At 40.3% G+C, this 24,255-nt stretch overlaps 1 protein-coding gene across 2 annotated transcripts in view; it reads left to right on the top strand.

Moving 5' to 3' along the window:
• EFNA5 (ephrin A5) overlaps positions 1-24,255 on the top strand; it is a 271,250-nt gene that overhangs the window by 209,790 nt on the left and 37,205 nt on the right. For both annotated transcript variants that reach the window (XM_032403889.1, XM_032403888.1), the window contains exon 2: positions 13,588-13,880. In XM_032403889.1, the coding sequence (XP_032259780.1) occupies positions 13,588-13,880 (293 nt within the window). The remainder of the gene's footprint in view (positions 1-13,587; positions 13,881-24,255) is intronic.

Raw genomic sequence — 24,255 nt, forward strand, 5'->3', positions numbered from 1 at the left:
AATTATAGAAAGTTTTATGTGAGAGAAGTTCATAGATTCAATAGCATACATAAGTATTAGCTGCAAATACAATGCTGAGAATTCCACTTTTAATTCCATGAGTGCTTGGGGATGCTGGCTTGCAGTATGCCATTTAGAAAAAAAGGAGTGATGGATCTAAATTTGAGTTTCCCTGTAAATTTTTCTGGTCATGAGAACCAACAATTTCCTCTCATGTGATATAAATTTTTAAATATTGTAATCGTCTAACAGAGAATAGCAGTATTTTATGTGTCCATACACTTCCAAACATCTCTGACGTCTTTCTAGATAATCAATTATATCTTGAAGCCACCACCCTGATTTAAAAAAAAAAACAGACAACATTAAATTTAATACGCTACCAGGAAGTGCCGCTGTGCCTATGTAAGTGTATTCCTTCAGCTTTTATCCTAGAAACTCGTATTTAAACAACAAAAAAAAATTTGTTAGAAAGCATTTCCCATAATCCCTAATTTTCAGTTCATTTCCTGTAGTGGCTTAGAGTACTTGGTAGCTTCTTACGATTCAAAACCCTGTGGAAGTGTGAGTAAGCCTCAGATTGATATCCCCCAGTCGTGTGTGGTATACACACGCCATTGCAGAAGGTAAAAGGCGTTTCTTTCTTCTTTTTCTTTCAGCCTGGGCACCATCCCCATCCCCCTCCTCCAGCCTCCCCTATCAGTACGTGCTTCCGGGCGGCTGAAAAGCTCCAACAGTGTGGGTGCTCTCCATTAGCCTCGTAGACGGTGCTTCTAAGCTGCCCCCTCGGCCGGCGCGGGTCCTACGTTACTTACCCTAGTCGTGCGCACAACACCATAGTAACCAGCACTTTCAGTGACCAAGACTTATTAGGCTTTTCATTTAATGACTGAATTCTTAAAACATCCTTGGGTGGGTCTTAGCTGTTGCAAGTCTTTTCTCAGCTACAGCGTGTTCTGCGACAGAAAATCCGGAGTGTACCAACATAAATTCCCGGTTTGCCCACACCCCCGTTTCCCACAGGGAGGGTTGAAAAGTATACTGTGTGTTTGTGGGATGAGAAAAAAAATCGAAGTTCCTGTTAGAATACAAAATGGCTTCTGATTTTAATTAAATATCTGGCATGCACAGAGTAGGTGCCTGTATGTCGAATTAAAACATCAGTAAATGAAATCGTCCTCTTTTGTAAATCGATTGATCAGTGAGATATCACGCCATTTGTCCTCACGCTAGATACAGATTCTGTGCTGAGTCCCGGGCTCATCTAACAGCCCCTGTGTGCTTCTGCCTGCTTTGTTGTTTTTCTGACCGGCTCCTCCTCGCTCTGAGTTTGTAACTTACCCGCAACTCACATTCCCTCTCTCTTTTGGACTTGAACAGTTTGAAGGGCAATAAAATGTTAATGTGCGTGTCAAAGGAACTTGGGGATCTGGGATTGTACTACCGAGTGCTGAAGAAAGCCAGTGGTGACCCTGTCCTCTCAAGGCTCGCGATGCTGAGTTGTCACCCAGCATGAAGTGCCCGTTATCACCCTCTTAGTTCATCATCTTTGTGTCTTGGCATTAACCATCCCTCTGAAACTTCACAGTCCCCGCGAGCGGCTGATTCAGAGACTATAGCAGGACCAAACATTCTGAAAGTTCAAGAGGAGGGTCATGCACATTTGCTTTGAACTGTAGTTCTCTTCCAAGGTAGACATTTTGAAAGAGAGCTTATTAAAATGAAAGGGGAAGGGGAGAGACAACAACTATATTCTCTGACTTGGAGATAGACAAGCATTTAAGTAGGTAGGGATATAATGGCACTTGAGAATCCCCTAAAGTGCTGAGATTTATTTCTGAGAAATAAATGGTGAATTGTTTATTTCTTTCTCCCCCTTATGTTTCCTTGGGATAGGGCAATTAGTTTCTTATTTTTTATGATTGCATTATTCTTGCATATATCTTTCTGTGGTCCAGGCTATAAAAGTAAATAGAGGATCCAGCTGTATGAATGAATATCCTTTTAATGAGTGTGGGAGGAAATAATAATACTAAGTAGTGCAAAACCATTTTTATGTGATGAACCGAAGTACCTTTGTTCCCCAGCTCCCCAGTCTTAAGCCACAGGCCACCAGTAAATGTGTGCATAAAATGACAGTTTTATGTATTCTGGTGTTAACAAAGGTACCTTGTGGTTTGTTTTGTCCCCAGAATGCACTTAATATGATTTTTGAAAGGCGGTGGCATATTCTGTTTTAATTTCCAGGGTCGAGGAAGGGTAAAATAGAGCCTGTGACTTCTCTGTAACACCCTTCATTCTATCTTTGGGTGAAAACCTTGCTGAAACAGTGAGATTACACCGCTGCTGGGTGATAATACAGTCGTTTTCATGGTGCCATGAGTTAATTTAAGAGGTGAAACTATCCTTACTTAGGAAAATAAGGTGCCTTCTCCCCTCAGACCAGCTGTTTGCTCAGAATGGCAGATGGAGATTGAGTGTCTCCCACATGCAGGGTGTCGTGGGGGGCGTCAGCACTGGCTCCCCTCTCCCATCCCCTTCCTTCCCGGCCGTGGTTACCTTCCTGTTCTTCATCAGTTTTTTTTGGATTTCTGAAGTCTCTGGCCGTGATATAATTCAATGCCTCCCCACCCCAAACTCTTCCAGTAATTAAATGTTAAACTACCCGTATTAGTTTGCTCAGGCTGCCATAACAGAATACCAGAGACTTGTTGGCTTCAACAGCAGAAATTTATTCTCACGGTTCTGGAGGCTGGAAGTCCCAGGTCAAGGTCTAGCAGGGTCAGTTTCTAGTAAGAGCTCTCCTCTTGGCTTGCAGAGGCACATGAAGGGAAGGGGGCAGGGGAGAGGGGCGAGGGGACACTCGTTTTAGAAGGACATTAATCCCTGTGGGTCAAGGCCCCACCTTTATGACCTCCTTTAACCTCAGTTACCTCCGTAAAGGCCCTATCTCCAAATACAGTCACTGGCATTGGAGGTTGCAGCTTCAACTTATGAATTTGGGTGGGGGGGTGGGGGGAGGTGCAAGCATTCAGTCAATAAGAATGCCCAAGGAATAGGGGGAAAAAATCCCAAATCTCAAATACCATTTGCCTTCCCACCTTCCAACAGTGACCTGGAGTGTTTAGCAGAGGGATGGAAGGACAGATTTCTAACCCCCCGGGGAAGCCCCAGACAGTGGATTTGTCCCAGTCTTCCCCAATAAGGATTGCGTCTGGGAACTTTGAGGTGACTCTGGTCGGTTCCTGAGAAAGCTGCTTTCCTCTCCTGACCCTGGCTTGAGGAGCAGACACCCGACGTCCTGGTAGGAGGGGGCGCAGTCTCTACTCCCCATGACTTCTGCTGGCTGGAGCACACCCTGGGCCTATCCCAACCTGGGCTAGGCCTGGCCCGAGCAGAAGGGAGCCTCAGAAGCAAAAGACCCTCTGGACTGCCAGCTCGTGGTTGCTGGGACACAGCTCAGAGCGGAACAGTGGTTGGCGGAGGCTGAAAGGGAGCGGCGGATGTTGCTGCCAGTGTGATGGGCGGTTGCAGGATTTTGTGAAGCGGGCTGATGAACCCTCTCAAATAGAGGCACCTAATGCTGCTCAGCTGTGTAATTGGGATGGCAGTGGGCCAATGAGAGGCGACAGTTTGTGCTTAACCTTTTGGGAGTCTTGTTCCAGGAGACTGTGTGTGGGGGGGAAAAAAAGAAGCATTACAAATAATAAGCTTCTCCGCCTGATTTGTAATGAATTAGTAATAAATGGCCTACCGCTCTACGAAAGTCTGACGATTACAGAGCAGCTTTAGCTAAGTGCACGGGACCACATCTTATTTCGATCAGCTGTAGCATAGCAAAGACATGTAATTATCATAATCTAACAATTAGCCTGGCATCACTTTCCAGTGTTTAATTACCCCGATAAATGGTAATTGAATAGAGGACTTAATGACAAGAGAGAAACTTTCATTCTGCCTTAGGTGCTTAAGTTGTCTACTCGGCTAGGCATAACTTTCTAGCATTGCTTGAACAACAGTCCTGATTGTAATTTTCCTTTTTGCAGTCGGCCATTATTTTGTTTTCTGATCTTGACCTTTGTTTAGAATATTATTTAGCTCTTCTCAGATTTTGATACTGGGACCCAGGACACAGAAGGAGATTGTGGGGCACTCTACACGGTTATTCTGTTTTTAAGCATTGCCTGTAATATCCTGCAGCTACAGTTTCCTTCCTTGGACACGTGTCTAGTCACTGCTACGTGCAAATGCTGTGCTATGTGCTGGGGGTGCGGAGATGAGTAAACACCAGCACTATCATCAAGGAAGTCTCTCTATTAAAAAAGGTCTACATAAAAATACAAGAATGATCATTATTTTTGTTACAGTGATTTGCTCAGCACAGTCCCAGTTTTCCTTATAAATCTACACGTTTACCTTGAATGAATTCACTACCTTTGATGACCGTACCTACTGCCTCGTTTCTAATGGCCCCAGATCTCTTTTCTCTCACCTTGGGTTCTATTCAGGGTCCAGATTTGTATCCACCTGCTCACAGGGTTAAAACTCACCAAATAAAAGTAACTACTTCTCACATGCCAATTTGCATAGGAACAGCAACAGTGTTTGCTCTGCATCCTAAAGCTTTGTATGAAACACTATTATCATTATTGTTTTGCCCTAGCGTTACCAAATCTGTGCTTCTCCTTGTAGTGTGAAGATCAAACATAGAGGCTGTTATTTCCTTTCCTTCTTACCAGCTTGGTTTTGTTTGTTCGTTTGTTTGTTTAACAATAAATTAATAGAGATTAGTTCCTGGCCACAGAGGTTTCAGATACCCGACCCCAACTTTTGAGAAGGCAGGGCCAAATTTCAGACTTAGATGGTAATGAGTCCCGTAAGTTATGATCAAGCCAAATATAAATGTCTGTTTCAGGGTTTGCATACCAGTACTTAAAAACTACTAAATCGTTATTTGAATTGGTTAAGAGAAACGACATTTATGATAGCTCTTTGGTTATCGTTATTACTCTTAAGACTGGGAATAGCCTGAAATTCTGCTGGGTAACTCCATCCCCATAGGATACAAAAGGGCTACGTGTGTGTAAGCAGTTTGGCAGGTGGCTTATTTGTTTGATTGACTCCTGCATCCCCTGAACAGAATCAGTTTGTTTAATCCTGTTCTCCTAGGACAGTGGCTGGATAACCTGTTCGGTGATTTCCCGCATCTGCTTTTGGACCTGTGTGTATGTGGCAGGTGCTCTGTTCCGTGTGCTTGACATGATGTCGAACTCTGGATAACTTAGCGTGTGAAGGGCAGCTTTGTCAGGAAGCTCCTGACCAGCAGGAATCAAGAAAGAGCCTGTTTTGCTTTATGGAAGTGACCTCTGCTAGGACACACACTATATGCCAGACAATAATTCTTTATTTGATTTTACTCCCTTTTGGAAAGCTATTATAGTGATCTGCAGTGTGTTGGGTGTGTAGCACTCCGCCTGGTTAATTCTTTGGCTGACTTAGCCTGTTGATGTTGACACATTCTTTCTTACTCCATGCCTGAGGCCGCTTCGGGGGCTTAGAAGCAATTAGACTGTCACCCAAAGCTCCCAGTCCCTTCCTAAAGGCAAGTCTTGTTTAGGCTCTGCCAATTTAATGCTTTGTTTCCTTTGGAGCTCCTCAGTCAAGCTAATAAAACAAACTCCAAATGAGTTACAACACTGGAGGAGAGAGGATTTTGTGGGCCCTGTATTTGAAACAGGTGTTACTCTTGGGAGATACCAATTTTAAAAAGTCATTCAGGGGCGCCTGGGTGGCTCAGTCGTTAAGCGTCTGCCTTCGGCTCAGGTCATGGTCCCAGGGTCCTGGGATCGAGCCCCACATCGGGCTCCCTGCTCCGCGGGAAGCCTGCTTCTCCCTCTCCCACTCCCCCTGCTTGTGTCCCCTCTCTCGCTGTGTCTCTCTCTCTGTCAAAATAAATAAATAAAATCTTTAAAAATAAATAAATAAATAAATAAAAATAAAAAATAAAAAGTCATTCAGACTGATGTGACTTGTACTAGGAAAGCAACAAAGGAGAGCTAGCTGAGGTTTCTGTCCATCTGGTTGATAGGAGTAGTTGGTAGTAATTGTGAAATTTTTAGACTGTTTTTAAAACACATGCACACCTGCATGCACACATACACGTGCGGAAAGAAAAAAGGTGACAGGTTACTGTACTAAACCACTAATGAATTCTAAATATCTGGCCAAGTAAATTATGTCTTATTCTCATCACCAGCAGTTACTGAATTCAAGGCAAAGCTCTTATGCTGCAGACTTTATAATTACCAAAACGTGCACGCATGAGAACTTTATTGGAATTGATATTAATGGATAGAACAGCAACCCTGGGTTCTAAATATTTTGTCACTATCTTGTGCTTCATTGGATAAAAGTGTATGTGTTTAGAACATACAGCATTTCAACTGGCAAAAATAAGGTAAGAAACATCTCTGAAATTCATCCTGGAGTATTTTTTTTTAACTTGTAAATCTTCACTTCTGTGGGAACTTTAGTTGTGATTGGTATGTTCTAGAGCCTGGAAGAGCTGGATTGGACTGCCTGAAATGATGTGTTGTGGTCATCAAACCTCATTCAGACTTTCCTCATTTAGCCTTAGCAACTGGCCTGGTAGTGGTGAAACTGTCCAGGACTCTATCTCAGAGCTGAAAATGAAGGTCAATTACCAATATATTTGGAAGACAGACATGTTTCAGCCCATGAGAGAAGGAAGACATTAAAAAACAGCAAAACAAATCTTCCTTCAGCCCCCAGTGATGCTATTATTTATCTACCCTGTTTGATTTGCTGTTTGTATTTCATGCTTTAACCTCTGCAGGAAAACAAAACAAAACAAAAAGAGCATCTTCAGACTTAGGATATGAAAGCCATAAGGCTTGCATTCTGTGCTGAGAGAATAACAGAAGGAGACGAGGAGAGACGTGTTCGCAACAGAGACTCCTGTCCTGCCCATCTCCTCGCAAAACATATTTATAAGCCAAACCCCAGGTCTATTGTGGGCCCGTTAGGACTTCCAGGACAAATGAGACATTCTTCTGGTTAGAAAGAGACATCTTACTCTGAAATTAGCCTTTAAATCAATAATGGTAGAGGCAAAAGACAGGGCTGCCAAGATATATTCACTCTAGATTTCAAATTTGGGAGTAACCCTAAGCTGATAAATTTGCTTAATCTTTGACCATAAATCATATCCTTCTTTTACATTTCAATTTCAGAATGTAATATATTAAGTTGCCTTGTAATTAAAGAAGTGACATTGTAGTTCTGTTCAAATAGGAATATTAAAACAATCACCTCTTTGACAGAGTAAAATACATTTAAACTGTAATAATCAACTATCCAGTTCATGAGAAATAACATTTTCATTATTGAATCCTTTAAAACACTAAATGAAAGAGGGGGATAAGAGTGTCTTGCAGCTTCCTAACCTCTAATAACTACTCTGTCTTCTTTCACTAATGCTGTTTCTATATTTATGGAGTGAAGAAACTTCGCTCTGGAGCTGCTTGACAAAATACCTCAGTACATATTTCCCTGGAAGCAGGCTCTCTGCTGTGCCAGCAACATATGCTAAAGGCCAATTTAGAACGTTTTAAATATGCACCATACCCTTCCTTTTCCAGCTCCTAGAATGAAACGCGTTTTGGCTTTAGCAGATGAGGAAGGGAGGAGAGGAGCAACACCATAGGGGACAGTGGCTAAAGATGAACTCAGAGAAGAAAGGTTAGGATGCTGCTTCTCTACAGCCCGGAACCCAGAGGCCCGGCCTACACATCCTTTTGGGGTTGGCCTTCCTGGCAGTCAGGATCCACAGCCCAAGAGCATATGGGGTAGAGGAGGTAGTGAGGGCAATGACACGAAGATCCACCCACTGAGAAAGAAAGCTAGGCAACTAGATCTACTTGCCACAGTGGAGGAACCGAGGGCAGGGTCAGAGTAAGTTGAGAACTTCCACTTGAAGCTGGTCAAGGACTAGAGTATTCGAGAACTACATGTCCATTCTTTCTGTTTGAAAATAAATTACTGAGTTTAGAAGGAGCCACGTCTTCCTGGTTCTTGCTAACCCTGGTCAGGAAGCCGTGTGTGGTCCCTGTCTGGGTAGAAAGCTGGGGCCCTGTTGATCACTAAGTGAAAAGGCAAATTTTTGACTGGTTACCTCATCTGGGTCTTTATTTCATTTGATTTCAAGTCATGAATCATTTTCTGCAGACAGGTCAAATAAGGAGATAGATGTTAAGAATTGTTTTAAATTTATGATCAAAACTGTAGTTAGCTGAGGGATGTCCTCAGGTAAACACTGAAGACAAACTGAGACAAACACACATGTCTGCAAGTAGACCTTCTAACTAAAATCCCAACTGCAGTTGTTACTTTTGCTATATCAACGGCCTTCAAATGTGCTTTTTATCCACCCTCCCAGGCAGCTTCTGGGGCATTAAGAACTATCATAAAGTGCGTAATTCATGCTTGATAATTGCATTGGTAACAAAGAACTAGTTGCCATACTGAGTTTTCTTCCTCTTAATTAACTAACATGACCCTTTCGTAATATGTATGAATGACATTGATTCTCAACCAGTCTACTGTCAAATTTTGGTAAACGTATACAATGTATTCATGCCTTCACAGAGTTATATATACTATTATATGTTATATGGAGCCCGGACCCTAGTAGCCGCGCAGGTCAGTGGAGAGCAAGGGCCATCTTTCTAGGCATACAAGATGTTTCCCGGCTTTTGAGACTTTTGTATAATGAGAACACAGGGCAGTAATCATATTACTCAAACAGAGTCACTTTTCTAAGTGTGGTAACTGTGCATGCTTTTACACTAAACCACTGTGATAATTTAGCAGAGATTGTATTGTAATTATTGCTGGCTTGTTGGTGTGCAGCCAGAAATTCATAATACGCAATGATTTCAGAGAGGTAGAGCACCACAGATACAATGGATGGAATTAAAGATAAGGAGTAAGGGGGAGACCTTTACAAGAAAATTTCCAAGAGATTTGCAAATGTGTTTAAAGCAGCAGCCGTGCCACCCATGACATTTGTAAATACTGGCATATGGAATCATTCTTCCTAGATTTGAATTTGCTCTTTTAATAGGAACGAAAGCTCATGAAAGCCATTTCCTGAAGGGGGGGGGTTGGGGGAGATCCTTTATCGCTGCAGCTTCTGAGCCTAACAGCACTTCATTCTGTGAAAAACCAGACTGCTGTGCCTGAGTCAGGAGCTAACCCTGCTGTGTGAGACGCATTCTGGATGTCAACATACCCTTCAGTTTAGGAGTTTGGGACCAGTGTTGTGGGGAGGGAGCAGGGCCCAGACACCTTGCACCCGCCTTTCCTAGAAGGTCAGTATAAACATAAGGTAACCCAATGGCACCAAAACCCTTAAAAGGGCTCCTTCAGGTGAGGAGAATTACAACAACTGGTAAAAACTTTGGAACTGTGGCATTTAGGAGCAAAGAGAATTGGCTTCAGGACCAGATAAGACTCAGGTCGAAATCCTAACTCTGCTGCTCATTTCCTATGGGAAAAAAATGAACTAAGAGGATGATAACCTCTCTGAATGCCATTTCCTCGTTGGGAAAATAAAACTAACTATAACTACCTAGTGAGGATTTCATATGACAACATAGGTAAAGCCATAACATGGCAGATCCTGGATGCAGCAGGTGTTTGTTGCATCAGTGAATGAAGCAGAGAACTGGAACCCCATCGAGAACTAGAATTGTCCCTCTGTGGGAATAAAGAATAGACTTATGAACTTTAGCGATTTTATCTCTCAGGAAGTAGAATAGTGAAGAACTTTAGTTCTGAGGTCTGAATGCTTGGGCTTGACTTCTGCCTCCACATTTTACTAGCTGTGTGACATTGGGCACATTGCTTGATTTCTTAGTCTCGAAACTCTCATTTTTAAAGGGCTGTACTAATAGTGTCTGTTCCATAGGATCTGTGATGGAGATTAAATCGAGGTACTCAATGTAACATAATAAATACTCAATTATATTAGCCATACATGTGTGCCTCTTCACAGTAGGGCCAGAAAAGAATGGTTCAGTACTACTTCGTAGCCAAAGAGCATGATCCGGGGTAGTATTTAGAATATCTGACCCTAAAATCTTCTTTGGATTGTACTTGAGTATGTCCCAGGAATGCCTTTTATGAGTTCTAGTTTATCATTGTTTTTATGTTCACATTGTCCTATTGTCCATTCTTTGAAAATTGATTTAGTAAACTAACTTGTGCAAATGAAAGATCTGAAACGGGTTAAGTTGATTGTGTGGTGAATCGTCACCTTTGTCATATGGATAGAAGGGTAGGAATCACTGGGGTGATCACATGTTCACATTAGGCTCCATGGTGATTCATTTAACACCCCACACAAAGCAAAATGTCATCAGAAAGGGATAAGGTCAACCCAATGTAAAATGTGTCTTCAAGCTCATGGCTTGTTTTATTACAACTTAAGCAGTATTAATAGGGATAAAAGTTGGGAAAGGGAAGCTAAATTCGAAGCATCAAAAAACAGAATGGGTCAGGACAGTGGCAGTTTTAATTTTTTTTTTTTTTTCCACTTTTAGGCAGTGTCAAGTGCTAATAGAAGCTAAAATGAGTGACACTTAGGGAAAGGAAAAACTTCCCCTTGAATGTCTTTAAAATCTATAATAATAATATAATAATATAAAGTGCATCTGGGCATTGCCTTCTGCTGCAGTTCTCGTCTGGCTCCGATCCAGAACTGTCAAGCTACTCTGAGTGGTGATGATTCATATCCCAGCACCCTTTTATCTGAATGTTGCAGTGTCTTTTCTTTGTACTTTGGCAGTGATGTTACCTTGATGTTCAGAAATCTTTTAAAAGCAACACAGGCTTTCCTTGCATCTTGACAAATCATCGTCTGCTGGTAATGAAGAAAAAGTAAACCTAGTTCCGTGATCATTGTAAATATAAAGAAATAAATACTTCCAAGGGTTTTTCTTTAAATGTTCATGCATTTTGGGGCACCTGGGTGGCTCAGTCGGTTAAGCGTCTGTCTTCGGCTCAGGTCATGATCTCAGGGTCCTAGGATCGAGCCCCATGTTGGGCTCCCTGCTCCACGGGGAGCTTGCTTCTCCCTCTCCCACTCCCCCTGCTTGTGCTCTCTATCTCTCTCTCTCTCTCTCTCTCTCTCTCTCTCTCTACCCCCCCCAAATAAATAAAATCTTTAAAAAAATGTTCATGCATTTTGAGATCCTCTGAAAAGTGATCTGGTCATCTTTCCTTGTTCTCCTTGTATAAATAAGCATGCTGCTTTTCAAAAGCATTGATCAAATGAAGTTTCTGTGGATCATTTGATAGTTGAGGACAGAATTTAGGATTTTCATATGATTTCCCATCTTTAGGGATTTTTAAAAAGGGAAACAGTGATTATTTTTATTTTTGTTTACATTTACTGCTGTTGTTGAAAAGTTAATATTTTGTTAGTTACCAATTTTAATATGCTTCAATATATCCTCATAATAATAATGCTGTGAATTCACATGATGCTTTTCTTTTTTTTTTTTTTTAAGGATTTTATTTATTTATTTGATGGGGCGGGGGGAGAGAGAACAAGCAGGGGTGAGTGGCAGGCAGAGGGAGAAGCAGACTCCCTGCTGAGCAGGGAGCCCGACGTGGGGCTCGATCCCAGGACCCTGGGATCATGACCTGAGCCGAAGGCAGATGCTTAACCTACTGAGCCACCCAGGCGCCCCTCACATGGTGCTTTTCATACATTTCATCATCTCTGACTTGAAGCAGTCATGTGAGGTTAGCAAGGCAGATTCTCATTGTCATTCCAACTCATATTTGAGGAAACTGAGGCTCAGATGGTTTATGACTCTCGCGCTCAACCAATAGCAATCTAGTCCTTAAATCGAGGTCTGCTCACTAAAATGAGCAGTTTCCACTTGTATCATGTCCTGTTTCAGAAAGGAATCTCAGCTTCATCAATGACTATTTAGTATCCAGAGTGAAGGTGGTAGTAGATCTCCTGGGCTGAGCACTGGTCACAACAACCTGTCCGAAGTGTGTGTTGTGTTTGGGTGCTGCATTTTAAGGAGAACACTGGGAAACTAGAGGACATGAGGAGAGTTAAGAATCTAGAATGTGAGGAGCCTGGGAGCAGAAATAACCAAACAAATCAGGATTTTCAAGTATGGAGAAAGGAGGATACTGAGATGTAGTTGACAACTCCAAATGTTTTATGGACTGCCTGATGGAAGAGGAGTTAGATTTGTTCTTTGTGGTGTCAGGCAGCCGGAGCAGGATCACTGGAGAGAAATTGCACAGCAGCAGATTTGTGCTCAATATAAGAAAAAACTTGCTAAAATTTAGAGATGCCCCAAAATGGAGTAGACCAGCTCACTGCCCCTGGAAAGTGTTCGCAAGACTAGATGACTTGATGGGCATTTGTGTTCTGGCAGTAACACCATTTTATGATGAACCTTCTAAGGGCTCAGAGACTTTCCTCATTAGCTGAAAACAGAGGGTTTTGTAGGCTTTTCTGTCCTGGTTTTAGAAAGTTGTATACATAACAGTTCCTGTTTCACACATCATTAGTTCCTGAGAAGTCTGTTCATCTGGTGGGGAAAGGCATTATTAGTTACCACAAATAAGCAAAACCTTTGTAAGGTTAGGAGCTGAAGCAGACGGTGTGATGCATACAGCGGTGTGTGTGTGCGTTGTGTATTTTACCTCTTTCAGGATGGAAGTGGGGCCTGGGTTTTGCTGTGTTTGTCTGGCTTGTTACCTTCACTACTCTTTAGTCCGGCCCTAGAACACAAAGAAATGGGGGGAGGAGCTCATTTGATTTAGCTGGTTTTAATTTTCTTAATATAGAAAAGGATGGGGCCTCAAAAGAGATCAGCTGAAATGCATCTGTGACATAAGCAGATTCACTAAGGGAAATGGCTGACTAGGACCCAAAGTCACCGCTCCAGATCTAGCTCAGTCACTCACTGCTCTATCATTGTGCCTTAGGTTTTTATTTTTCTCTAATGTGGAAGTGTTCTAGGAATTTTCTTTCCAACCTTTAAATTTTACGATCCTAATTCTCTCAATTTTATGACTCTGCTTCTCTATATTTGCATAGGAAATTGAGAATGGTCTCAATTATAGCAAAAACAATTCAGTCATTCATTTGTTCTTTAAATGACTTATTCATTTATTCAGAAACACTCATTAAATGAAACGCTGTTTCGAAATATCAAAACTTTGCTTCAATATATGTGATTTTAAGAATGAAAGGAACACAGCAAGTCAGTCTCTTCCCGACTGAAAATGAATGCGAGGAGTTCCATATTTAGGGTGTTTTGAAAACAATGTAAATGAATTCTTCTGTAAAACTCTTGTTGCTGAGATTTGGAACAGTCACATATCCTACATCCTAATGGGATGCAATAAAAACTTATCATAATAAATCTGTTAGCACCAGCGTTATTAAAATTATTCCACCACTGATGACTCTGAGCAGGAAGTCTTTTCTGTATGAATAGTCTCATCTTTTTCTTCTTCTTCCCACAGATTCCAGAGAGGGGACTACCACATTGACGTGTGTATCAACGACTACCTGGATGTCTTCTGCCCTCACTATGAGGACTCGGTCCCAGAGGACAAGACTGAGCGTTACGTCCTGTACATGGTGAACTTCGATGGGTACAGTGCCTGCGACCATACTTCCAAAGGGTTCAAGAGATGGGAATGTAACCGGCCCCACTCTCCAAATGGACCGCTCAAGTTCTCTGAGAAATTCCAGCTCTTCACACCCTTTTCTCTGGGATTTGAATTCAGGCCCGGCCGGGAATATTTCTACATCTGTGAGTATACAGAGATTTATTGTGTTGTGGGGCAGCTGCAAGCGCCCAGACTAATTTTTTACCCATGTTTCAGAGAATTGCAGAGAGCTGGACTCTGCATTACAGATGTCTCCTTGTAAATGCATACATCAAGATCCCCAGATACATTAGCTGGGAATTGAGAGCACAAATTAGATTAAAGACACAGCTCCTCTCCCCCTATGAAATTGCGTGTCAGCCTGTTCAGTGAACCACTGCTGACTTGTATTTCTTTCAAATGAAAATTGCTAGGACTTCTCCAAAGCTGAGGAAAAGAAAAAGAGATTCCTGAAAAAAAAAAAAAATTAAAGGAAATAATTAAATTTACATAGCTTGGAGTCATTGGATTTCTTATTCAGGTGTCAGCAATATCCTTTCAATCATCCACACTTGCAGTGGAGAAAGCCAAAACTGCAAATGTCAGCATGCTGACGATAAATACTCTCTTTGCATCAAGGAGAAGAGACAATTATTAAGAGCAGCTGTGTCTTTAAACAGGCAAGAGCATGAAGAAGTATCTAGAAAGGGTTCCAAAGGAACTGGTATAAGTGAGTTTCCCACCTGTGACTCTGTCCTGAGAGAGCTCTAAAACTTTCTCAGCTGACCTGTGCATTAATCATATTGCCGTGGCCTTGTTTTCCGTCCGTGACGTACACCACTGCTTCGTGCATCCTACTAGTCATATAATCTAGGTAAATGCTTCTCAAACTTTACTGTTCCTAAGTCACTTGGGGAGCTCATTATAATGCAGATCTGATTCAGGTGGTCTGCTGTGGGGCCTGAGGTTCCATGCTTATAAAGCTCCCATGTGACGGCTGATGCTGCTGGTCTATGGACCACTCTTTGAGTTAGGATGGTTACAGGTAACATTTAATCTAGGCAGCTTGCTGTATATCTGGACTTTTCCTTCGCTAGTATCAAATATTTAAACTATCTGGCCTTTTCCAAGTATTTTCACTATCAGCTGAAGGAGCTAAACATTTTTTGCTCAGAAGTACATTTTTTGAACTTTTCATGGCTCAGAAATGTTGGGGGGGCGCAAGATCAAAAGACATTCCTGTCCTCAGGGAGTGACCATCTGGTGGGGAGGAGAGGCAAATAAATAGGCGGTTGCTGAAGGAAGGTAAATGCAGGGAGCAGTGGGTACAAGGGTACACGTACCTCAACTCCTTGAAAGAATCAGGAAGTGTGGCTGCACACAGTGGGGAGAGATCCAAGCAATACCACCCAGTATGCTTAGCATTGACTTTTCAGCCCTCCTTGCCAGACAAGCAAGATAAAGAACATTCCTGTTTTTCTGATTCGTTTCTTCACCCTGAATGTCCCCACAGACTCCTAACCCACTTTTTTTTTTTTAAGTCTACAAGGATATCTAGCTCCTCTTCTCCAGAAAACAGAATGTTATATTAAGCCAGATTTCACTATCACACGGGCACTCCCACTTATATTGAGATTGAATTTAAAAAGGAAATTGAACAGTACCAGTTTTATTATCTCAGTACATATTTTAGTCATTAGTCATGAGAAAACACGTAAGAGTCTTGATACTATCTCACATTCAATCCATAAAATAAGAAAAGGAATATTGAGTCCCACGGATGGAGGAAACACTGACCTACATTGACTTCACATGTTCTCAGGCAGCAGGCTTCTGCCTTTTCCTGATTTTTTACTCTGTGAAAGAATCTCATTCAGCAAATGGGAAAAAGGAAAGAGGGAGACGTTAGTGGCGGGACGGCGTTCATTAATTGCCTAATTCTAAAATATCCTACTGATGTAAGAGGAAATCATTGCCAGTTTCACAATTTACATATTGATTTCTCAGATTAAAACACAACAAAAGCAAAAACCAAAACTGAATTGAGAGCACTGAGATAGGAAACATACCAGCTAACTAGTTGATTGCATGATTATTAGAAATTATAGAATCCATTGAGGTTCACAAGCAAGATGTTATTATTCAAATATACCCATAGTGCTTATGACTGGTTTTTTCCTCATTTGTGGTTAAATTCAATATTTCACTAAAAATCATTATGTGTCTTCTATAACATTCATTTAACAGAGTCATTTAACTGTCAAGGGCTCCTGTCAAAGTAATTGTTCCAAAATGCTTCAAAATATCAAGAGCTTTTTGCTGTTCAGCTGAGTTTAACCTGAATTACTTTTTTTAATGAAAGGTAAAATAGCACAAAATTAGCGGCAAAGAGATGTTCATTTATAAGAAGCACAGTGGCCTCATAGTCAGTTAAATTGAATTTTCAACCATGTTTTAGAACCACAAGAGCATCCTTCCCTGTCTTTAGTAGGGAAAGGGTTTTCTCTTTTCCTTTCACTGCTGAGAGCAAGAGTGGCAGAGCTAACGTGGATGTCCTACAGACGTTTAATATACTGTGGTCATAATTAAACTAAAGGATTCTTAGGGGAGAATTGGCCCTCAGTTGAATTTTCCTCTCTCCTAATATGCATGGAATGAACAAGATGATTGGGAAATGGCTCTTTTCACACTTATTACCTTACAAGAAGCTCTGTTGCCGATCTAGGGAACAAGCCTGACTAGTCGCCCACCGGTCAATTTTATAAAATGTTCTTAGATCGTTTCAGATCCTCGAGGGCTTAAAATCTCTAACAAGTCTTCCAAGAGAAAAAAGAAAGCTGTAGCCCTTTGGCGGACCTGCTTTAGGGTGCTAGAGGAAGGGTTGAGTATAGTGGTGAGAACCCAAATTCAAATACACACTTGGCCTTGGGGAAAGAGAGGAGGATTTCATTATCAGAAAATCCACTCATCACTTACTCAGGGAGGACACAATTTAGAACGTTCCTATCAAGTTCTGCTTTATCCTCAGTAACATTTATTTCCTTCTTAATATGTTTGAGTTATACAAAATTAAGAAAACAGAGTAGTTGGAAATATGTGAAATTTCCTGTTTACTTTCAAAATAAAATGTCCTTCACTGTTCTAGATCCTTTATTTGTCCCCAAGACGGACTCTGTGCAATGTCCTCCTTTCCTTGGGAACGGGCAATATATTAAGTTGTTATAATCGCTGATACTGCTAAGGTAGACCGAGCCCATTCTTGAATATGACAAATACTGTTTTTAATCTACAGAAGTTATTTTGGTAAGAGATTGGCATACTAAAGTAATTACAGAAAGTCGGTGGTATTTCTATCAGTGATAGATTTGCAGAACTGCCAGTCAATAGATTATGGCAATAGTCATTTATATAGACTTCCTAAGGCAAAGAGTTATTTTAGAAACTTTAGAAGTACTCATTTTAGAAATGATTCTCATAAATATTAACCTAATGAGAACAAGTTTGAAAGAAGTTTTGCTGCTGTTATTTTTAAATCAGAAGAGGCGAAGGGAAATAACTTAAGGCACTTTCAGTTATTTTTATAAGTCAGTAAAACACTAATTTTGAAAATCCTCTTTTGTAAAAGAAGGAAAACTGTGGCCTGGGCCCTTCTCTTGGCCTCACTAACTGTATGATCTTGGGTAAATCATTTCATCTCTCTGGATTTCTAATTCCACAGCTGTAAAATGACGTAGTTGCAGTAGATGGTTTTTAACATTTCTTGGAGCCTTAATATCCTAATCTTACTATATTTTATCTAAAGGTCTGCACACCAGGGTAAGAAATAACATCCATAAAGTGTCTCAGCCCAACGCCTTACTTAGAAGGTGGTCCGTAAATGCCAGTTAAAGGGATATGTTGAGGGCGAATGCAGAGTGGAGAGGCATCTTAACGTTATTAAACTTGGTCTACCCCAGCAACCTATCCAAGTCCCCGTCATCCGTGGTCTTGACTAGTGCAGCAGGCTCCTATTTCCCCCACTCCTGTCACTGCCCTGTCAGAGCCCTCCAGTGGCTTCCTGTCTGAGTAAGACAAAATCCTGAGTCTCTATTTGGCCAACAAGGTCCTCTGAGGCGGGACCCTTGCGTTCCCCACCCTTGCCTCTTGTACTTCTTGTCCTCTCACTCGCTTTATTGTCTCCACTCCAGCCCCCCCCCCCCACCAGCCCTCCTTCCTGTCCCTCCTTCCTGGCTAGTGCCCACCCCCAAACTCCACAGGAGGGCCTTGGCACTTTATCTTCTCTCTGCCTGGGGCTCTCCTTGCTCCAGGCATCTACTTCCCTTGCTCTCACTTTCCTTATGTCGGCTCTAAAGAAACGTCTTTATCGGAGAGGCATTCTGATCTCCCTATATAAAGATAACATCTCCGTAATCCTCTATGTTCTTACCCTGCTTTATTATCTCTCAAGCGCTCATCACCCCGACACTGTATTTACGCTTGTTTGCTTGTGCCCCACCTGCTCTATGTCCTGTGATACATTGTTTGGCACATAGTAAGTGAAGGTCCCTGGTGTTTCCATAGCACTCGATTCCAAGCACTGCTCTAAACCCCTACAATTCTCAAAGCAGCGTGCGGAGGAGGTTCTGTCCTGATGTCCCACTGTGTAGGGGAAGAAACAGAGGCACAGTTAGGTAACCAGAGACAAGTTCACACAGATCAAGAAGTGGCGGATCTGAGAGGAAATTAAGTGAGTAAACAACTCACAGGAATTGAAGAGATAAAGTCCTATGGCTCCTGTGCTTAAAAAGGAAAAACATACCTTATTTTGTATTTTTTTTTTTTTTTTTACCAGAAGGTTAAAAACAATGAGCACTACTGTTTAGAGAATATTACTTTATAAACTCTGCTGGAAACCCCAACTCAGATAGTAGCAAGATAGATCTTAAACACATGTATGCAATTTCAGCTCTCCAAAGAATACTCCTCCATCTCCAAGCGATATTTCAACTGTATCTTCCCAGATGGGTGACCCTTTTAATACGATAACCTTTCTGACCCAGAATTTGGGTCACAGAAATTCTTAAATCCGGTGAATATTCAGCCTTTAGACTGAATCATGATTGCACACTTGATTTAGGAATGAGAGACCTACAGTCAAGAAGACAAATGTCATTTTCTGAAAATGATGCCAAAAAGGTAGAGAAATCTTCTAAGTTAGAAACATCTAAGTTTCTTCAAAAGAAGGTAGTCAGTAAAAGTTTATAGTCAGAGCATCCAGAAGGAATCCAGGAGTTTCTGAGAGATTATTAGGGAACACACTCTTCCTAAGCTCACTGGCAAGTAAAGTTGTGTACACATGTTGTTTTAGTATTAATCCTTCCTGTTGATATGGTTATAGAAGTATAGAGCCGAAAAAAATGTCCATTTCTTTGAAGTTAGAATCCTGAAAACATCAATGAAAAGACAATCAGGGAGCTGAACACTTCTGCTCCAGTCTTTTTGAAATACATATTTTTCAAAATTAAAATCATGAGGACAGTCTATGTTACTATGGACATCATTCTTAAATCCATAGTATATAACTACTCAAATGTGTGTGGTTAACTGCTAATTCTCTGCTTTATGTGCTTTAATTAAAAGTTTACAGTCTTAAGCTATGAGGCATTTTTCATATGCACTACACAATTTTTAAAACTGACAAAATAAGTAACCTAACTTCTAAAGAGATATCTTGCTGAAATGATCAGGATCTGCTTCAAAAATCATTGATTGTACAATACAGTTATTGACTATCCTTTTAAGAGATATAAGAATATTCAGTAAACCCAGAGAATACAAGCATAAAGAAAGTCCCTCACTTGCCAACTGATTATGTTCCAAAAGCTTCTTTGCAGGTGGGTTGTTTGGAACTGAGAGTATAGTTTCTCACAGAAGTGTTTCTAAAATCAGGCAAGCTCTCCATAATAATGTGGAGAATCTGCTTAACCATAATATTAATTTAGAATGGTATATTTTCATGGAAAAATAATAGAAAATAGCATCTAGAATAGGTGTTCAATAAATATTTGTTGAATAAATAAATGCCGTAATAGTAAACCAAGGGCAAAAAAGCAATTAAATTTTTTTCCTTATATGCTGATGTTTAAGAAAAGCAGATAAATTGGAAGCCCTGGGTTTTATTGTACCCACCACTGCAATTCCCTGGTTTCTTATTAATGTTTTTTGATCATATAATGAGGATATGCTACATCAAAAGGGAGAGTGGAATATGGTTTTAAAAGAAAAAAGTCACAGACTCTGGTGAATGCAGCCTCGCCCTCGAATCTACCTCTACTCTTAATAGCCATGTGACTGTGGGAAACTGAACCTCACTGAGCCTCACTTTCTTCATCTATAAAATGGGTGTATAATAATAGTTTATTATCACAATGTTTCTTATTCCCAAGCCTCAAATAAATATTTCTAAAGGACCAGTTGGACCACCAAAAAGATGACTTCAGCAATTCACGTCCAAAAACTTGGGTGTCCTTTGAGGGGCGCCTGGGTGGCTCAGTCAGTTAAGAGTCAGTCTGCCTTTGGCTCAGGTCATGATCTCAGGGTTCTGGGATCAAGCCCTGAGTCCCTCCCGCTCTGCCTGCTCATTCTCTCTCTCTCTCTTTCTCTCTCTCGTGCTCTCTCTCAAATAAGTAAATAAAATCTTAATAACAACAACAAAAACTTTTGTGTGTCCTTTGAAAAGTTACGGCACCTTGAATAGCCCTTGTTGATACTTTAGAAAAAATTTCATAAATGCCTAGTGAAGATTCACATTTTAAGTATGTGCCCTATATTCTGAAGGAATGTTATGCTAGGATTACATCTGCCTAAGGAAGTCTTCATTCCTCTTTGGATGTCCAGTTTTTCAGCAGCTTACCTTAGTAATGTACATTAAGAATTATTTTGGTCCTGTCAGTTCACACCAATCCGCCTTTTTTCTGAATTGTTCTTATTGAAATAGAAGAGTGTCAAAACAGCACATTTATCAAAGCAGGAGGTAATCTTTTCCATCTTCATCTTTTACTCTTGTAGGGGAGGTGACCTATGAGTACCATGTTCTTTCGTAAAATGAACAACTCAATATTTGCTCCAGTGTGCATGTGTGCGTGTGCACACACACACGCGCACACATTTTGCTTTTATTATTGAAAAATGTTTTTGATTGCTGGCGTCTTAGTTTACATTAAATGCCCTAGCATATACTTCAGCTGAGATTCAAGGGGTTTAGAACTGGAATTTCCAGAAGGACTGTGCTCGAATACTAGTTCATCTCCTATAATTTCTTAAATATGTAGACTCAGAACATAGTATTCATCAAGGCATATTTATATTACTAGAGAAAGGAGTTTAAGGGCAGTGTGAAGAAACTGACACATTTTAATCTTTGCTAAAGTGCAAAAGAATGCATATGGCACAAACATCAAAGAGTAATTGCTCAGGTGCAGAGTATATTGTAGTCACTCAAACCTATTTAGTTTTTTTTTTTTTTTTAAGTTTTGCTTTATTTTGAACATCCAATGGAACAGTTTTTCTCCACTTGGACACTGGAAGTTTGTCTAGATTACATCAGATTTCTGTCTGAAAAGTTGTTCTATTTCCTTTGTGTACCTCAGTAGTCTTTAGCGAACCTGCAAGAATGCACCTTTTCATTTAAAGAATGAGTTTAGAGAATTGTGTCTGTTTCACGTTGTCCCTAGCCGTATTTTAGGAAAGCATGAATGAATTTCAAGGGCTCTTAAATGAAGGTTAAATAAAGAACGTAAAAGAGGATATTTTGAGACTTCAGGATATTTTTCTATGTTAATTGTAAGTTTCTCTTACGAAAACGGTTGTTTATTGCCAGACGCCCTGTTAACCTTCTGATGAAGAATGCTTGGCATCAGCTCAGGCATGCTTGGAGTGTGGATGCTTGACCCGTGTTTCAGATAGTCTGAGCAGAACCAAAGGTGGAGGAGGCATTAATAGGAACTTAGGATATTTTAAAACAATTTATTATTTTTTAAAAGTTGGCAGTATTATTTGGTCAGGTGGGGAGAATTTTTAAAAAAGAAATGCATGCCCTGGTAAATGACTTGTCTAAAGGATGAGGTCCTGTTAAAAAGAATCAGAAAAATGAATGCCAGGTCTGTGAAAAAGGAAACTGGAACAAACATCCCTGCTTAATAGGTTTTGACTTTGGGAGCCGCCTTAAAGTTCGCAAAGGGAGCTTAAAAGCTGTTGAATAATTGGGGCTTGATGGAAATTCATGGTATAAGCCATAAGAAACTAAAGACTCTTAAGTACTCTTTGCATTGTTTGAAGTTTTCAAAGGCTGTGACACTCAGATAAGAAGTTCAAAAACAATAATTTTTATTTGGGCTCCTTTTAAGAATTTAAAATGCTATTATGAGACTGAGGGAACATGTAGAGTTCTGACCTCCTAAGGGGAAGGAAGGAATTATGCCACCTTTTGCTTCCTTTTACCACACTGAGACTAAATGCCGAAGTGGAACAAATGAAAGGACTGGGTTTTTTGTTTTTTTGGGCTTTTTTAATCCCTAAATGTCAAAAGTGGCCACATCTCCCAAAGAAATAACGCACCTGATTAATTGTGTAATTTCACAGGGAAGCAGCAATTCTCAGCCTTATAAACATGTAATGTACTAATTTGGTTGCAGAGTTAACTGAAAACAGTTTAATGAGCTGCTGCATTGCGTGTATGTGCAGTGTTACATAGAGCAGATGCCAGGAGAAATGGAAATAACACGCCAGTGACACTTGGAATAACAGTGTTTATACTTCATTGACTTCGGGTTGTCAGCATGCTATTCTCCATGTTTCCCTTAGTAACTTATTAAGGCAACTGAACTCCAGTGTGATGCTGTCTAAGTGTTGTTTGTTGTAAATTACACAAGCATGCACACACCAAACGCACTTAGTCAATCTTTGCAAAAAAAAAATACTACTACTACTTTCTTGTATGGACGACCGAAATGTTCTCCAGGAGACACACACACAGAGTGAAAGGTGAGTCTCTCAACCCTGTGCATGCTGGAGGAGCAGATTCTGGGCTTTCATCAGAAGACATACTATTTCTACAGATTTCCCCACTCATCTATTCTTTATTTTAACAGAATGGTCGTGTAACTCTTGGTTTGAAAGTTGTCATACAGCATCACAGCAGGCTTATATTATCTACAGAGTTCTTTATGAGCAAATATAAATCACCACAAATGAGACTTTTCACAGCCAGAGATATGTAGAAATTTGTGTCAGTGCTTTGCTGGCTTGCTAAAAAATATCTCTAGGCTCCAAAGTGCTCTCACAGCTCATCCCTGCTCCCTACCCTTTTGGGAAGCAATTCTCAAAACTTGAGATTTATGGTTCAGAGAGCTGATAGTGGCTATAAAGTTTTCTATTTTCTCTTTTCTTTAATATTAATGCAGGGAACGAGGCATTATCATTCATTATTTTAGTTCATGAGTAACCTGTGGGCTTGAAATACGGTTTCTTGGGGTTATGGCTTACCTCTGTTTAATAGGGGAAATGTGTGGACTTCGGCAACAGGCTTCCTTTACCATTGACCATTTTTAGGCAGTTTGTAGAAAATTCACATTAGGAACAGAACTTTAATATATGTGGTATATCCAGGTTTGGTTTTAAAATTTAAAGCTTTAAAAAATATTAATTCATTCTGAGCCCCAGAAGTGAAATATCACACATTGGAGAATAGCCAGCCAGTCTATTATTGTTAGAAATTGAAATGATAATGTCTTTTTGTTTTACTCTTTTCAGAGAGGTACAGTATTTCCAGCTAGTTTGATCTACATTAATGTTAGCTGAGTTTTAGTTTATAGTTAGCACTCCCTTTTTTACACCCCAAATCCTTAAAACCAAATAATGTCTCTGAGTCATTAATAGAGAATATACTTTGTTTTTAATTTAAACTTGACCAGTTTTTATTAGCTCTACTATCTGGTTTCTAATGTGAATTTGCTTTTTCTAATTTTTTTTTTTACAAAAATTTGTTCAGGTTAATTTTCTCCTTAACTACATTATGACAGGCTCTGGCTAAATCCGAATCCATGCAATTTCCTGTATGTTTTGCTTTAACAGTTTCAGTGGGTCCTCAACCTGAAATGTCGAACTTCTTGCTTTATTTTAGACCTAATTCTTAAGAAACAAATTTAAACAAGAAGAGTAAAATAAAAACCAAAAATATGAATAGGCAGTTTTTTGTTTTTTACTTTTAAGAGATTGCTTAAAGGTCTTGCTTATACATCAGGAAGTTCAGTCAGTTTTGAGACCATATAATGAATACTTCAATGATTTAAATGAAATTTCATTCAGAGCAGTTATTATTGTAAAAGCAGCCTTTTGCTAAAGGCTTACTCATACCTTGGCTGATAGGTATGAGTTCTGATAACCCTAATTACAGTGATTTAGCATTTATTGCAATTTTACTATGTGCCAAGCACTATACTTTTCACTGGTTGACTCCTCATCTGTGAGGTAGGTACTATTATCATCCCCATTGTATAGATG

Source organism: Phoca vitulina, unplaced genomic scaffold (genome assembly GCF_004348235.1).
Source record: "Phoca vitulina isolate PV1807 unplaced genomic scaffold, GSC_HSeal_1.0 scaffold6, whole genome shotgun sequence".
In the NCBI taxonomy this organism is placed as follows: Eukaryota; Metazoa; Chordata; class Mammalia; order Carnivora; family Phocidae; genus Phoca; species Phoca vitulina.